The 17,418-nt window shown below is 44.1% G+C and overlaps 1 protein-coding gene across 1 annotated transcript; it reads left to right on the top strand.

Moving 5' to 3' along the window:
* The first annotated feature begins 13,396 nt into the window (after positions 1-13,396).
* Positions 13,397-17,148, top strand: LOC121574463 (transcription elongation factor SPT4). Its single transcript, XM_041887080.2, has 5 exons — positions 13,397-13,850; positions 14,121-14,227; positions 14,334-14,389; positions 14,505-14,558; positions 16,805-17,148. Exons 1-5 carry the CDS (start codon positions 13,782-13,784, stop codon positions 16,870-16,872), a joined length of 354 nt encoding a protein of 117 aa, XP_041743014.1. The 5' UTR covers positions 13,397-13,781; the 3' UTR covers positions 16,873-17,148.
* The last annotated feature ends 270 nt before the right edge of the window (positions 17,149-17,418 follow it).

The following is a 17,418-nucleotide window of genomic DNA, read 5'->3' as shown; positions in this document are numbered from 1 at the left end:
TCAACTTAGTGTATGTAAACTTCTGACCCACTGCAATTGTGATACAGTGAATTATAAGTGAAATAAACTGTCTGTAAACAATTGTTGGAAAAATTACTTGTGTCATGCACAAAGTGGATGTCCTAACCGACTTGCCAACAATATAGTGGTTGAAAAACGAGTTTTAATGACTCCAACCTAAGTGTTGGAAACTTCAGACTTCAAGTGAATGTACTATCAGGGAAATTTATTTTTCTATCAGTGACAAACAAGTAACATTGGTACATATATTTAAACAAGAAGCTACAGCAAATTCAAAGAATCTCTTGACTTGAGCCTGAGTAGCAAAACTGAAAACTTGGGACATTCTAATCTTGACTATGGTCAAGATTCCTAGGTGTATGCCACATCAACCAACAAGTTCAGATCTAAAATATGAAATAAAAAAAGTTTAAATAAATTTAGTCATGATACCCTCAATCTACTCCTCTACACTGTTGACATTATTCTTTGCTGTGTATTTTTTTATCTTTTTTTATTTCCCCAGGAAAGTCCCATTGAGATATATAATCTATTTTACAAGGGAGACCTGACCAAGAGAGCAGCAGCAGCAAGTATTGTGCACAAATGGAAGTGGATAGTTGTCTTCCCTGGAGATTTAGTTTGCTGTCTGGCGGTCTTGTTCTCCTGGCTCAGGCTGCACACAGTAGAACACTGCAGACCTATGCGTCCACCATCTTGATCTCCTTCACCTCCATCTCCTTCACCTTGGTGATGTACTCGGATGCTTCCTCAGGGCACTGGGATAAATCACAGCATGATCAACCTCTTATTATAAAACAGAGTTCATCAGGATCACTGATAACCATCCATACGATATGTTTTTATTACGTTTATTACCAAGAAATACAGACTGAGTATCTTTGCTTTCTCTTTACACTCACAATTCTAAATTCTTTAAACCCCAAATTATAAAACTTTCTGATAATGAGATTAGGTACACTGGTTTGTTTCTTGATAAATAATAACCTCAATGTACCACGTTTTTACAAAGCTAGGCTAGCTAACCTTCTGATAGGCGTTGACAGGCAAAGGTTCCTCCTCCCTCTTGACTGGCTGCTCAGCTGCAGGACGACCGACCGTGATGGCTATTCACTGAGAAGGAATGTTCCCTGGGACTGCTATAATGATGGACCCTCGTGGAGTCACTGTGCTGGCATCCATCACTATGGTGCCAGGCAGAAAGCTGGAGTTGACAGAGGAGTCAAGCTGGGAAGAGACGGTGACTGTGTGAGGGTAGCTGTGGATGGTGGTGGTGGGCTGGGGCCCTGATGATGTAGAGGTGGCCAGGACCAGCTGCTGGCACTCTGGGGTTTCCACTTTGACCATGCGTATTTTGGGGGAACTGTGGTGCAGCTCATCCACTATCTGGAAGACTGTGTCCAAGTTGACATCACTATTTTTTGTCTCCTGGTTTTCCCCGCTCTGCCAGTCCTGGTTTTGGTTGCCAGGATACAAAAAGCCCACAGGACAGTTTGGCTAGAAACCAGGATTAATAATATCTATTTTATAGCAATGCATAAAAGGCCTGCAATTTCATGTTCAAGCTTTACATTTTGACTCATATGCTCCTTGTCACACTCTGATCTGTTTCACCTGTCTTGTGACTCATATGCTCCTTGTCCACCCCCTCCAGGTGTCGCCCATCTTCCCCATTATCCCCAGTGTATTTATACCTGTGTTCTCTGTTTGTCTGTTGCCAGTTCATTTTGTTTTGTCAAGCCTACCAGCGTTTTTCACCTTGCGCCCGTCTTTCTCAAGTTCCTGTTTTCTAGTTTTCCTGGTTTTGACCATTCTGCCTGCCCTGATCCTGAGCCTGCCTGCCGTTCTGTACCTTGTCACACCACCCGGGATTACTGACCTCTGCCTGCCCCCTTTTTTTGTAATAAACTTTTGTTACTTCGACACTGTCTGCATCTGGGTCTTCTCCTGACACGTGATACTCCCCATATTTCCACCCATATGAATTCTAGATCCCTCTGGGCAGATTCACAGACAAGCTGCTGTATGGTTGGATCCCAATCTACCTGGTAACAGCTGTAATGAGAGTATGAGGGAGTTGTCTGGTGGACACCATGGCAGTCTGAGTCCATTGAACCTGGGGGGCAGCACTGCCACACCAATGCTAAAAAAAAAAACACAATCAAGAAGTATGTTAATTCAACTTCTATGACAGTTTATGAGGAAATCACAGTGTTTCTGTGTGTAACTAATGGGTGCTTCCATGACACGGTATATTATAGTTACCAGGCAAATAAAAAGCAGCATGGTGAGGGAAGAAGGGTTTGCCAGGCTTTGTGAACCCTGCTGGATGTGCACAATGGTCGGACTGGACTGCACAGAGCAGGAAGTGTCTGAAGGGAAACGGGTGTAGCATAGCAAGGTTAACATAAAATATGATATGTTGCCCAGGGGTATGTTTTCCCAGGCAGGAGCATCAAACCATCATATATACAGTGCATTCGGAAAGTAATCAGACCCCTTGACTTTTTCCACATTTTGTTACGTTACAGCCTTATTCTAAAGTGTATTAAATAAATAAAAATCCTCATCAATCTACACACAATACCCCATAATGACAAAGCAAAAAAGTTTTTTTTAGAAATTCTTGCACATTTATTAAAAATAAAAAACAGAAATACCTTATTTACATAAGTATTCAGACCCTTTGCTATGAGACTCGAAATTGAGCTCAGGTGCATCCTGTTTCCATTGATCATCCTTGAGATGTTTCTACAACTTCATTGGAGTCCACCTGTTGTATATTCAATTGATTGGACATGATTTGGAAAGGCACACACCTGTCTATATAAGGTCCCAGAGTTGACAGTGCATGTCAAAGCAAAAATCAAGCCATTAGGTTGAAGGAATTGTCTGTAGAGCACTGAGACAGGATTGTGTCGAGGCACAGATCTGGGGAAGGGTAACAATGTCTGCAGCATTGAGGGTCCCCAAGAACACAGTGGCCTCCATCATTCTTAAGTGGAAGAAGTTTGGAACCACCAAGACTCTTCCTAGAGCTGGCTGCCCGGCCAAACTGAGCAATCGGGGGAGAAAGGCCTTGGTCAGGGAGGTGACCAAGAACCCGATGGTCACTCTGAAAGAGCTCCAGAGTTCCTTTATGGAGATGGGAGAACCTTCCAGAAGGACAACCATCTCTGCAGCACTCCACCAATCAGACCTTTATGGTAGAGTGGCCAGACGGAAGCCACTCCTCAGTAAAAGGCACATGACAGCCCGCTAGGGCTCTCAGACAATGAGAAACAAGATTCTCTGGCCTGATGAAACCAACATTGACCTGAATGCCAAGCGTCACGTCTGGAGGAAACCTGGCACCATCCATACGATGAAGCATGGTGGTGGCAGCATCATGCTGTGGATATGTTTTTCAGAGGCAGGGACTGGGAGACTAGTCAAGATAGAGGGAAAGATGAATGGAACAAAGTACAGAGAGATCCTTGATGAAAACTTGCTCCAGAGCGCTCAAGACCTCAGACTGGGGTGAAGGTGCACCTTCCAACAGGACAACGACCCTAAGCACACAGCCAAGACAACGCAGGAGTGGCTTCGGGACAAGTCTCTGAATGTCTTTGAGTGGCCCAGCCAGAGCCCGGACTTGAACCCGATCTAACATCTCTGGAGAGACCTGAAAATAGCTGTGCAGCGATGCTCCCCATCCAACCTGACAGAGCTTTAGAGGATCTGCAGAGAAGAATGGGAGAAACTCCCAAATACAGGTGTATCAAGCTTGTAGCGTCATACCCAAGAATACTCAATGCTGTAATCTCTGCCAAAGGGGCTTCAACAAAGTACTGAGTAAAGGGTCTGAATACTTATGTAAATGTGATATTTCAGTTTATTTTTTTTATACGTTTGCAAAAATGTGGTATTGTCAGTAGATTCATGAGGGGAAAAAGCAATTGAATCAATTTTCGAATAAGGCTGTAACGTAACAAAATGTGAAAAAAGTCAAGGGGTCTGAATACTTTCCGAATGCACTGTATGTATGATATTCCTGGGGCAACATATAATATACCTGCATGTAGCAAGTAGGTTCTTTTAGGTAGGTCATGGTCAAAGAAGATGTGAACTGGGCACTGGTCATGGAAGTCACACCACACAAGGTTATCACAAAATATAGATTTTATTAACAATTAATATTTTGTTTTAAAATAGTACAAACTGGGCTGGGCTGGTGGGCTTAGAATGCCAACAAATATCCACATGATGTCGATTGCTCTTTAGTACAAAAGTGTTACAGGAGGGGGTCACAGTTCCGGAGCGACCCACTAGGTGTCATCCTCCGACAACCTTAGGCACCTCCTCACTCACAGTCGGGACTAATCATCATCCTATTGGTGTCACCTGTGTCTATCTGTTCACCTACAGTGAGGGAAAAAAGTATTTGATTCCCTGCTGATTTTGTACGTTTGCCCACTGACAAAGACATGATCAGTCTATAATTTTAATGGTAGGTTTATTTGAACAGTGAGAGACAGAATAACAACAAATAAATCCAGAAAAACGCATGTCAAAAATGTAATAAATTGATTTGCATTTTAATGAGGGAAATAAGTATTTGACCCCTCTGCAAAACATGACTTAGTACTTGGTGGCAAAACCCTTGTTGGCAATCACAGAGGTCAGACGTTTCTTGTAGTTGGTCACCAGGTTTGCACACATTTCAGGAGGGATTTTGTCCCACTCCTCTTTGCAGATCTTCTCCAAGTCATTAAGGTTTCGAGCCTGACGTTTGGCAACTCGAACCTTCAGCTCCCTCCACAGATTTTCTATGGGATTAAGGTCTGGAGAATGGCTAGGCCACTCCAGGACCTTAATGTGCTTCTTCTTGAGCCACCCCTTTGTTGCCTTGGCCATATGTTTTGGGTCATTGTCATGCTGGAATACCCATCCACGACCCATTTTCAATGCCCTGGCTGAGGGAACAAGGTTCTCACCCACGGTACATGGCCCCGTCCATCGTCCCTTTGATGCAGTGAAGTTGTCCTGTCCCCTTAGCAGAAAAACACCCCCAAAGTATAATGTTTCCACCTCCATGTTTGACGGTGGGGATGGTGTTCTTGGGGTCATAGGCAGCATTCCTCCTCCTCCAAACACGGCGAGTTGAGTTGATGCCAAAGAGATCGATTTTGATCTCATCTGACCACAACACTTTCACCCAGTTCTCCTCTGAATCATTCAGATGTTCATTGGCAAACTTCAGACGGGCCTGTATATGTGCTTTCTTGAGCAAGGGGACCTTGCGGGCGCTGCAGGATTTCAGTCCTTCACAGCGTAGTGTGTTACCAATTGTTTTCTTGGTGACTATGGTCCCAGCTGCCTTGAGATAATTGACAAGATCCTCCTGTGTAGTTCTGGGCTGATTCCTCACCGTTCTCATGATCATTGCAACTCCACGAGGTGAGATCTTGCATGAAGCCCCAGGCCGAGGGAGATTGACAGTTATTTTGTGTTTTTTCCATTTGCGAATAATCACACCAACTGTTGTCACCTTCTCACCAAGCTGCTTGGTGATGGTATTGTAGCCCATTCCTGCCTTGTGTAGGTCTACAATCTTGTCCCTGACATCCTTGGAGAGCTCTTTGGTCTTGGCCATGGTGGAGAGTTTGGAATCTGATTGATTGATTGCTTCTGTGGACAGGTGTCTTTTATACAGGTAACAAGCTGGGATTAGGAGCACTCCCTTTAAGAGTGTGCTCATAATCTCAGCTCGTTACCTGTATAAAAGACACCTGGGAGCCAGAAATCTTTCTGATTGAGAGGGGGTCAAATACTTATTTCCCTAATTAAAATGCAAATCAATTTATAACATTTTTGACATGCATTTTTCTGGATTTTGTTGTTGTTATTCTGTCTCTCACTGTTCAAATAAACCTACCATTCAAATTATAGACTGATAATTTCTTTGTCAGTGGGCAAACATACAAAATCAGCAGGGGATCAAATACTTTTTACCCTCACTGTATGTATTGATGCCCTCACTTCCCTGTGTTCCCTTTTTCAGTTTTCTCTGCTAGTTTCTCTATGTCCAGTAGTATTACTCAGTGTCTGATCGGAGACCTATGTACAGGTACTTGAGAAGTGTTCTCCCTGTTTCGTTATTTGTTTCAGTTTGTAATGGACATACACGAAGTAGTCCAAATTGGTGAAGTGAAATGAAAAGAATAACTTGTTTCAAAAAATTCTAAAAAATAAATAACAGAAAAGTGCTCTGAAGCCCCTAAATAAGATCTGGTGCAACCAATTACCTTCAGAAGTCACATAATTAGTTAAATAAAGTCCACCTGTGTGCAATCTAAGTGTCACATGATCTCAGTATATATACACCTGTTCTGAAAGGCCCCAGAGTCTGTAACACCACTAAGCAAGGGGCACCACCAAGCAAGCGGCACCATGAAGACCAAGGAGCTCTCCAAAGACCAAAGATAACCCTGAAGGAGCTGCAAAGCTCCACAGCAGAGATTGGAGTATCTGTCCATAGGACCACTTTAAGCTGTACACTCCACAGAGCTGGGCATTACAGATGAGTGGCCAGAAAAAGCCATTGCTTAAAGAAAAAAATAAGCAAACACTTTGGTGTTCGCCAAAAGGCATGTGGGAGACTACCCAAACATATGGAAGAAGGTACTCTGGTCAGATGAGACTAAAATTGAACTTTTTGGCCAAACCCAACACCTCTCATCACCCCGAGAACACCATCCTCACAGTGAAGCATGGTGGTGGCAGCATCATGCTGTGGGGATGTTTTTTATCGGCAGGTACTGGGAAACTGGTCAGAATTGAAGGAATGATGAATGGCGCAAAATATAGGGGAATTCTTGAGGGAAACCTGTTTCAGTCTTCCAGAGATTTGAGACTGGGACGGCGGTTCACCTTCCAGCAGGACAATGACCCTAAGCATACTGCTAAAGCAACACTTGAGTGGTTTAAGGGGAAACATTTAAATGTCTTGGAATGGCCTAGTCAAAGCCCAGACCTCAATCCAATTGAGAATCTGTGGTATGACTTAAAGATTGCTGTACACCAGCGGAACCCATCCAACTTGAAGGAGCTGGATCAGTTTTGCCTTGAAGAATGGGCAAAAATCCCAGTGGCTAGATGTGCCAAGCTTATAGAGACATACCCCAAGAGACTTGCAGCTGTAATTGCTGCAAAAGGTGGCTCTACAAAGTATTGACTTTGGCGGGGGGGTGAATAGTTATGCACGCTCAAGTTTTCTTTTTTTTGGTCTTATTTCTTGTTTGTTTCACAAGAAAAAATATTTTACATCTTCAAAGTGGTATAATACAAACCCCCAAAAGATCCATTTTAATTCCAGGTTGTAAGGCAACAAAATAGGGAAAATGCCAATGGGGTGAATACTACTGTATGCAAGCTACTGTATCTCTAGGCTAACATTTGCCACTCTATCTTTCTTGACGGTAAAATTAGAGATAGACCAGATGATAGAGATAGACCAGATGCTTTTCAACTTTCTGTGGAGAAACTATACCCATTACAGTAGGAAAACTGTTGTAATGAACACTTATGAGTATGGTGGGCTGAATTTTCGGGACTTTACTACCTTAAATAATACTTTAAAGACCCACTTCTATGTGGAACTTTATTCCTCATCATGTCTTCTTTACTTTTGGTGGCCTTAACTTCATGTTGGTTTGCAATTATAATATTGACAAAATTCCAGTGAAACTCTCTGCTTTTCATCGGCAGGTTGTCTTGTCATGGTTCTTAATTTATAAGCATAATTTTTGGAATAATCGGGACATATTGCATAAAAATACTTCTTTGTTTTTAGAATATTGGTTCCGAAATAATATCTTATTGGTGAGCCAACTTGTAAATGCAGAGGGTCTTTTACTTAATTATAAGGAATTCTTATCACTTTACAAGATCTCTGTAACACCTAAAGATTTTGCAATTGTTTTAGATGCCATTCCCTCAGGTGTTGCTTTATTATTCAGGAACGTGTCAAGACCTGACACTCAGAACATACCTACAATTAACCCTGTTAACACATCAGTAGGAAAGATTTGTTTTTCTTTTAGTCCATTCAAAAACAATAGAGTTATACAAGCCTTGTTTCAACAGGATGTTGTATCTATACCTTATGTCATGCCTTATTGGAATGGTTTTATTGAAAATATCTGTTGGAAACAAGTTTGGATGTTGCCACACACATATCTACTTATTAACAAAATTAAGGAAGTTTCTTTTAAAATTATTCATAAATATTATCCTGCCAACCACTACACTACCGGTCAAAAGTTTTAGAACACCTACTCATTCAAGGGTTTTCTTTATTTTTACTATTTTCTAAATTGTAGAATAAGAGTGAAGACATCAAAACTATGAAATAACACATATGGAATCATGTAGTAACCCAAAAAGTGTTAAACAAATCAAAATATATTTTATATTTGAGATTATTCAAATAGCCACCCTTTGCCTTGATGACAGCTTTGCACACTATCTGTACTACAGACACTCTACTCAAGTGTCTGTAGTACAGAGAAGCTGAGATGTGGAAGTAGTGGAAAACAAGATCATGTTGAAAAAGAAGATCATGTTGAAGGGTTGCAATTGTGGTGGGAACCAAGAAGCTTCATCTTTGAAATGCCTGAAGAGGGCGAAAGAGAATGAGGTTGCCTGTGTCAGGGCAGCCCAGAGAATTTCATATGTGGAGGCTGGCAAAAGGGTTAAGGGAACGAATGGGTTCCTGAAGACTCCACGGTGTTGGATAAGCTGCAGAGTTGGCCTCTCATCAGCAGGATCCAGATATGTTACATTACATTTTAGTAATTTAGCAGACGCTCTTATCCAGAGCAACTTACAGTTAGTGAGTGCATACATTATTTTTTATTTTTTTCATACTGGCCCCCCGTGGGAATCGAACCCACAACCCTGGCGTTGCAAACGCCATGCTCTACCAACTGAGCTACATCCCTGACGGCCATTCCCTCCCCTACCCTGGACGACACTGGGCCAATTGTGCGCCGTCCCATGGGTCTCCCGGTCACGGCCAGCTACGACAGAGCCTGGATTACATGTTACATGTAGGTGGACTTTGTGGTTTTTATGGAAATGGAAGTGCCACCCTCTCTGGCTCTGGGGCGTTATGGAATTTTGAATTAAGGAAGAAGTGGGAGTCATAAAAAAAAGAAAATGGTATGGAGTTTCCTTTTTTCACCCCCGTCCAGTTGGTGGCGGTAATGCACCATAAACATTGAATGCCAACCGCCGTTAAACCCCAACAAAGAAGAAGAGGCCCTGTGTTGTCACTAGTTGCCACAGCCACAAAGTCATAAACCCCGCCTATTTCTACAATTTCTCTTTTTGCATAACTTCCTAAATCTGAATCAGTATAAGCAGGCCCAGGCCATGGTGAGGAGGACTATCCGTCAGGCAAAGAGGTCATGTTGGCATTGGTTCTGTGACACCATTGGAAGGGCGACACCTGTGGGAGAAGTGTGGTGGATGATTAAGAGGATGAGTGGGGTCAGAAGAGAGTGGGATTATCCAGTGTTGACGATTGGGGAGGATATGGCAGTAACAGATGAGGAGAAGGCAGAGATGATGGCCAAAGCATTTGTCCAAGTGCATAGCTCTGCATATTTGTCAGAGGGGCAGAGAGGGAGAGTGGCGCAGTGGTCTAAGGCACTGCATCGCAGTGCTAGCTGTGCCACTAGAGATCCTGGTTCGTATCCAGGCTCTGTCGTAGCCGGCCGCGACCGGGAGACCCATGGGGCGGCGCACAATTGGCCCAGCGTCGTCCAGGGTAGGGGAGGGAATGGCCGTCAGGGATGTAGCTCAGTTTGTAGAGCATGGCGTTTGCAACGCCAGGGTTGTGGGTTCGTTTCCCACGGGGGCCAGTATGAAAAAAAATATATTATGCACTCACTAACTGTAAGTCGCTCTGGATAAGAGCGTCTGCTAAATGACTAAAATGTAAAATGAGAGAAAACATGAGAGAGGAGCATCCTGGAGTGCTGGATAGGAGGGAGGATGTCAATTTACATTTACGTCATTTAGCAGACGCTCTTATCCAGAGCGACTTACAAATTGGTGCATTCACCTTATAGCCAGTGGGATAACCACTTTACAATATGTTATATATATTTTTTTTTTTGGGGGGGGGGGGGTAGAAGGATTACTTTATCCTATCCCAGGTATTCCTTAAAGAGGTGGGGTTTCAAGTGTCTCCGGAAGGTGGTGAGTGACTCCGCTGTCCTGGCGTCGTGAGGGAGCTTGTTCCACCATTGGGGTGCCAGAGCAGCGAACAGTTTTGACTGGGCTGAGCGGGAACTGTGCTTCCGCAGGGGTAGGGGGGCCAGCAGGCCAGAGGTGGATGAACGCAATGCCCTCGTTTGGGTGTAGGGACTGATCAGAGCCTGAAGGTACGGAGGTGCTGTTCCCCTCACAGCTCCGTAGGCAAGCACCATGGTCTTGCAGCAGATGCGAGCTTCAACTGGAAGCCAGTGGAGTGTGCGGAGGAGCGGGGTGACGTGAGAGAACTTGGGAAGGTTGAACACCAGACGGGTTGCGGCATTCTGGATGAGTTGTAGGGGTTTAATGGCACAGGCAGGGAGCTCAGCCAACAGCGAGTTGCAGTAATCCAGACGGGAGATGACAAGTGCCTGGATTAGGACCTGTGCCGCTTTCTGTGTAAGGCAGGGTCGTACTCTCCGATTGTTGTAGAGCATGAACCTACAGGATCGGGTCACCGCCTTGATGTTAGCGGAGAACGACAGGGTGTTGTCCAGGGTCACGCCAAGGCTCTTTGCACTCTGGGAGGAGGACACAACAGAGTTGTCAACCGTGATGGCGAGATCATGGAACGGGCAGTCCTTCCCCGGGAGGAAGAGCAGCTCCGTCTTGCCGAGGTTCAGCTTGAGGTGGTGATCCGTCATCCACATAAATGATTCGTTGAATGCACCATTTACCATGGCAGAGGTGAAAAGAGCAATAGGTAAGGCTGGGTTAACTTCACCTGGGAAAGATGAGGTGTGCTATGTTATGTTGGCCCATCTTAGTGATGAGGCACGGGATAAGGTATTGGTGTTGTACAACAGAGTGTGGGAGGAGGGGAAACTACCAGGCAGTTGGAAGGAGACAGTGGTGGTACCAATCCGGAAGCCCGGGAAGGACCCAACGAAGCCAACAAGCTATCAGCCAATAGCTTTAACATCACATGTATGTAAGAGTATGGAACGTATGATCACGGAGAGGCTAACTTACTTCCTGGAGAGCAGAGGGGTAGTAACGCCACATCAGAGTGGGTTCAGGAAGGGTAGGGGAACTATGGACCCAGTGCTCTGCTTAGAAGCAGAGGTCAGGAAGGCTCAGGTGAACAAGGAGACTGTTGTAGCTGTCTTTTTTTTATGTGGAGAAGGCGTATGATATGATGTGGAAGGAGGGGTTGTTAATCAAGCTTGATATTATGGGGGGTAGGAGGAAGAACGTACAACTGGATAAAGGATTTTCTGTTTGGAAGGTCTATCCAGGTGAGGGTGGGGAAGTCTCTATCAGGCAGCTACTTGGTGGATAACGGTACACCACAGGGGAGCGTGATTAGTCCTCTGTTGTTCTCAATCATGATCAATGATGTTTACTCTCAGGCACAGCCGAATATTGGGAGGTCATTATTTGCAGATGATGGGGCCTTATGGAAGAGGGGAAGAAATGTGCCATACATAGTCAGGAAGGTACAGGAAGCAATTGATGAGGTAGATCGGTTGGCATTAATGTGGGGATTCAGGTTCTCTGTAGAGAAAACTCAAACAGTGTTCTTTACCAGGAGGAAGGTGGGAGATGAGGTATGCTTGAGGTTATATGGGAGAAACTTGGAGAGGGTGGGGGCCTTCAGGTTCCATGGGGTATACTTTGATACTAGACTGACCTGGGCAGAACACATTGAGAGATTGGTGGGAAAGTGTTAGAAGGTGCTAAATGTGATGCGCTGTCTGACGGCGAAGGAGTGGGAGGCTGGGCGTTCCTCATTGAGGACCATGTATGTTGCATTGATCCAATCTGTAATAGACTATGGCAGTATAGAGTATGCATCGGCAGCCCGGACCTCATTGGAAAGGCTAGATGTCATACAGGGGCAAGGACTCAGAATATGTAGTGGGGCGTTTCGGACGTCCCCAGTAGCTGCATTACAGGTGGAGATGGGGGATATGCCATTGCAGATTAGGAGACAGCAGCTGGCAATTAATTATTGGGTTAACCTATAAGGACATGGGGTGTCTCATCCTGCGAAAAGGATTTTACAGGCATGCTGGGAACATGAGCGAAGACAGAACACAAGCTTTGGGTGGGTGGGTAATACCCAGGCGAAGGAGATGGGACTGTATGGAAGGGAGTTTAGTCCAACAGTAGCTATTCCTGTAAATCCACCATGGCTACTCCCGTCTCCAGTAGTTGATCTAGAAGTGTTGGAGAGACTACAGAAAGATAGGGAGAGTGTTGATCCATCTGATTTGTTTAAGAGACGTGTGGATACTGTGTATCAGGATTTTGTGGCCATTTACACAGATGGTTCAAAAGATCAAAGGACAGGACGTACTGGGTCAGCATTTAAATTGCAGGAATGTGGGGTGGAAGTCAGGAAACATTTTACAGATAATCTGGCTGTATATACGGCGGAGCTGATGGCCATACTGTTGGCCTTGCAGTGGGTGGAGGAAGTCAAACCAGACAGAGTAGTTATTTGCTCTGATTCATGTGCAGTGTTAATGAGTCTTCAGTCCTTTAGCTCAAGTAGCAGACAATACCTGCTTTATGAGGTGCTTCAAACCCATGGCAGGATTAGACAGATGGGTATACAGATAAGATTTACTTGGGTCCCAACCCCTGTGGGGGTGGAGGGGAATGAGGCAGTAGATGAACAGGTTAAACAAGCACTTAGTAGTGGGGATGTTGATGTTGTAGTTTCAATGAGCAAGGCAGAGGCAAAAAGACTGATATATACAGTGATGGTGCAGAGATGGCAGGAGCAGTGGAATATAAATAATAAGGGAAGGTATTTATTTAAAGTACAGAGGAAAGTCTGGGAGGGGAGGACGGCAGGAAGGAACAGAACAGAGGAGGCTATTTTTACAAGATTAAGGGTGGGAGCAGCCAGTTGAATAATACATTAAATGTGATAGGAAAGCATCCAACAGGAAAGTGTGATTATTGCCAGGAAACAGAGACCGTGGAGCATGTATTGCTACTGTGTGGGCAGTATCAGAGGAAAAGAGAGAGGATGATATCTAGTATGCGGGAGAAGGGGATACAGGAAATTAGTTTAAAGAGTATATTTAGTAGAACGTCATTAGATATAGTCTCAAATATTTTGTTATCTTTTTAAGAGCAACGGGGCTGGCAGGTAGGATTTAGTTTCTCCCTGTCTCTGGCTCACACTCCAGTATAGTATGTGGCGGTAATGCGCCATAACGTTGGATGCCAAACGCTGATAAACCCCACCGAAGAAGAACAACAACAACAATTTCTCTTTTTAAAATGGGATTTTAAAGCTAACCCGTATTAACCCTAACCACACTGCTAACTTTATGCCTAACCCTAAATATAGACGTTGTGTCTGTGGTATCTAAACCGAGTTTTGACGCGAAATTATCCGTGGCCAGAAGCGATACGGGCCTTTCGAAGCTCAAAACAACGCTTTTGAAATTAATGATTTTGCAGATAGATTCTTCTAATATTAGCTGCTATTTGTCTAGATGGCTTTGGAGACTTGTCCCAAGGACCTCCGCCATTTGCGTGCATGCCTTCTGTGCTCTCTTGTGAAGGTAAGTACAAATACCAGGCTAGCAAGCTAACGTTAACAAAGTCGAACACTTAGCAGTGGCATGCATTTGTAAACACTAGTTTACCTGAGAGGATCATAGCTACTTACTATTTATCAAACGTAACTTTTTTTTAAAGCTTGCTACTATCTATTAAACGTAAAGCTTGCTGAACTGTTTGTGTGTAATCTAGCTCTGGTCTAGGGCGCGCGGAAATGTGTATGGCTAACTCTGTGTAGTCATTCAATCCATCTTTCTCTTGTCCCTATACAGACTATTGACCAGTTTGAATATGATGGCTGTGACAACTGTGAGTCGTACCTTCAGATGAAGGGAAATCGAGAGATGGTATATGAGTGTACAAGTTCCTCGTTTGATGGGTAAGCTCTATACTTGTAATGTATTACTTTTCAGAGATTGCAGATTGATCCTTTAGTGCCAGTTCTGGACAGTGAGTGTGTTAAACCATTTTGTCTCTGTTTACAGGGTCATAGCCCAGATGAGTCCAGAGGACAGCTGGGTGGCCAAGTGGCAGAGAATCAGTACGTTTGTTGTCACAGTTTATCCTGTTGGACTATGACTTTCTTTCAAACGTGACCTTGAAGTTTCATTTCATTCTGTTGTGCCATTATGTTAGTTTTCACTTTTCCTGTTCAGGTAACTTCAAGCCAGGTGTCTATGCTGTGACGGTGACAGGGCGGTTACCTCCAGGTATGTCACGTTCAAAGGCAGTTAGTGTATATTTTAAACACTCAACCAGGGCTCTAAAGTGTGACATTTTGGTCGCATATGATCCTAGATGCACTACATGACCAAATGTATGTGGACACCTGCTCGTCAAACATCTCATTCCAAAATCATGGGCATTAATATGGAGTTGGTCCCCCCTTTGCTGCTATAACAGCCTCCACTTTTCTGGAAGGCTTTCTTCTAGATGTTGGAACATTGCTGCGGGGACTTCCTTCCATTCAGCCACAAGAGCAATAGTGAGGTCGGGCACTGATGTTGGGCGATTAGGCCTGGTTCGCAGTCGGCGTTCCAATTCATCCCAAAGATTTTTGATGGGGTTGAGGTCAGGGTGCTGGACAGGCCAGTCAAGTTCTTCCACACTGATCTCAACAAACTATTTCTGTATGGACCTCACTTTGTGCACGGTTATTGTCATGCTGAAACAGGAAAGGGCCTTCCCCAAACTGTTGCCACAAAGTTGGAAGCACAGAATCGTCTAGATTGTCATTGTATGCTATAGCGTTAAGATTTCCCTTCACTGGAACTAAGGGGCATAGACCGAACAATGAATAACAGCGCAATTATTCCTCCTCCACCAAACTTTACAGTTGGCAGATGCCAGGAGGACGGCCATGGGGCAGGTAGCATCCTCCTGGCATCCGCCAAACCCAGATTCGTCTGTCGGACTGCCAGATGGTGACGCGTGATTCATCACTCCAGAGAACGCAATTCCACTGCTCCAGAGTCCAATGGCGGCAAGCTTTACACCACTCTTGGCATTGCGCATGGTGATCTTAGGCTTGTGTGCGGCTGCTCGACCATGGAAACCCATTTCATGAAGCTCCCGACGAACAGTTCTTGTTCTGACGTTGCTTCCAGAGGCAGTTTGGAACTAAGTAGTGAGTGTTGCAACCAAGGACAGACAATCTTTACGCGCTTCAGCACTCGGTGTTCCCATTCTGTGAGCTTGTGTGGCCTACCACTTCGCAGCTGAGCCGTTGTTGCTCCTAGACGTTTCCACTTCACAATAACAGCACTTACAGTTGACCGGGGCAGCTCTAGCAGGACATAAATTTTACAAACGGACTTGTTGGAAAGGTGGCATCCTATAACGGTGCCACTTTGAAAGTCACTGAGCGCTTCAGTAAGGCCATTCTACTGTGGATGAAAATAGCCGAATCCACTAATTTGATGGGATGTCCACATACTTTTGTATATATATAGTATTTTGCTGTGCGACCTGACATTTTAATTTGGGAGCACCAGTATTTTGGGAGCACCAGTGCAACCAGGAAAAAATCACCCAGATAATAATTGTTGAAATTATGGGTTTCCGAGTGCCCTAGAGAAAAAAGTGAGCGCAGATTTGTTCAATCCAAAGCTTAGCTACATGTAAATAATATTAAAGAATGCATCAGTGATTTGTATTTCTTGCAACTTTCTGAAGGCATGGGAATGCGTGGGTCTATCACTTTGTGTAGCCAATTAGCGATGCCAAAACACTCATGCTAAAGGTTTTCCCCATAAAACTGTCAAAATTAAATGTTAACTGCTAAGTAGGCTTACTTGGCAGAATGGTATCATATCATGATTTTTATCAATCGGGTGGTCTTTTGTTTTGCAAACTCTGCTATTGTGCATGCAGTATCCTACAGAAACATTCCCAGCCAAAATGAAATTAAAGGACAACTATGCCCTCCCAAATGTATTACTTTTTCTTCCCCAGATCTCAAAAGTGGTCTCCTGATGTGGTTTACGCATTGCTGTGGACTTAGAACATCAAATGTAGTTGTTTTTCTATTAGAAAAGTGTGATTTTGCAAGGGAAAACCTGAAAAAAAAACATTATTAAACATTTGGGGGCACCGAAATAAATGAAAAGGGATAGCTTCTTTAGAAGATCAATGATCATAGCAATGAGTAAATTACTGATCTCTTGCTATATCTCAACCGATTCAATTTTTGTTTGGGGGGGTTTGATTTTGTGCTCCTAACTTTTTAAAGTTTGGGGCACCAGTGCTACCAATACTTTTTTTCTTTATTTAGAACCCTGACTGCACTCAACAGTCTAGCATAGGAGCCATTCAGAAAATCTTGGCATATGTGGTTAAAATGGTGTTTATCAGGAAACAAGCTGTGGAATCCTCTTGGGTTCTCAGACTGCTGTCATAGAAGTTCACACTGTGGATGAGATTCACTCTCAACATTGTTCTTCTTTCTGTCCTGCAGGGGTGGTGAGAGAGCTGAAGAGCAGAGGAGTGATCTACAAATCCAGAGACACTGCTGTGAAGACATAAGCCTCATCATTACCTCTCTATGTGGACAGACGGTCATCATCAGCACAGCCTCATAATGCAACAACATAACATTCCCATAAACACAGGAGTCTGTGGGGACTGACATTGTGGCTAGTGGGTCTTCTGTTTGCTAAACACAAGTGCAAAGTCTGATTTTGTGTAATGTCTCATAGAACTGTCTTGTTTTCTTTTTTGAAAGATTGTGTGTAATGTTGGGTTGATTGTTTTGAATGGGATGGGTTCACTCTGCTGAAATAGACAATATGCTTGATTTTTTTTCTTCTCAATTGTTTCATTTACAAACCTGAGTGTAATTATCATTATAATAAATTAAGTCTCTGGGCTTCCGAGTGGCGCAGCGGTCTAAGGCACTGCATCGCAGTGCAGAGGCGTTACTACAGACCCGGGTTCATTCCCAGGCTGTGCCACAACTGGCCATGGCCGGGAGTCCCATAGGACGGCGCACAATTGGCCCAGCATCGTTCGGGTCAGGGGAGGGTTTGGCCGGTGGGGCTTTACTTGGCTCATCGCGCTCTAGCGACTCCT

The sequence above is a fragment of the Coregonus clupeaformis genome, chromosome 9, assembly GCF_020615455.1.
Source record: "Coregonus clupeaformis isolate EN_2021a chromosome 9, ASM2061545v1, whole genome shotgun sequence".
NCBI classification, from domain to species: domain Eukaryota; kingdom Metazoa; phylum Chordata; class Actinopteri; order Salmoniformes; family Salmonidae; genus Coregonus; species Coregonus clupeaformis.
This window is presented reverse-complemented; position numbering and strand designations above follow the sequence as displayed.

Coding starts and splice junctions, on each gene's coding strand:
- LOC121574463 (XM_041887080.2), top strand. CDS start 13,782: ATGGCTTTGGAGACTTGTCCCAAGGACCTCCGCCATTTGCGTGCATGC. Junction 13,851..14,120: donor TTCTGTGCTCTCTTGTGAAG/GTAAGTACAAAT, acceptor GTCCCTATACAG/ACTATTGACCAGTTTGAATA. Junction 14,228..14,333: donor ACAAGTTCCTCGTTTGATGG/GTAAGCTCTATA, acceptor CTCTGTTTACAG/GGTCATAGCCCAGATGAGTC.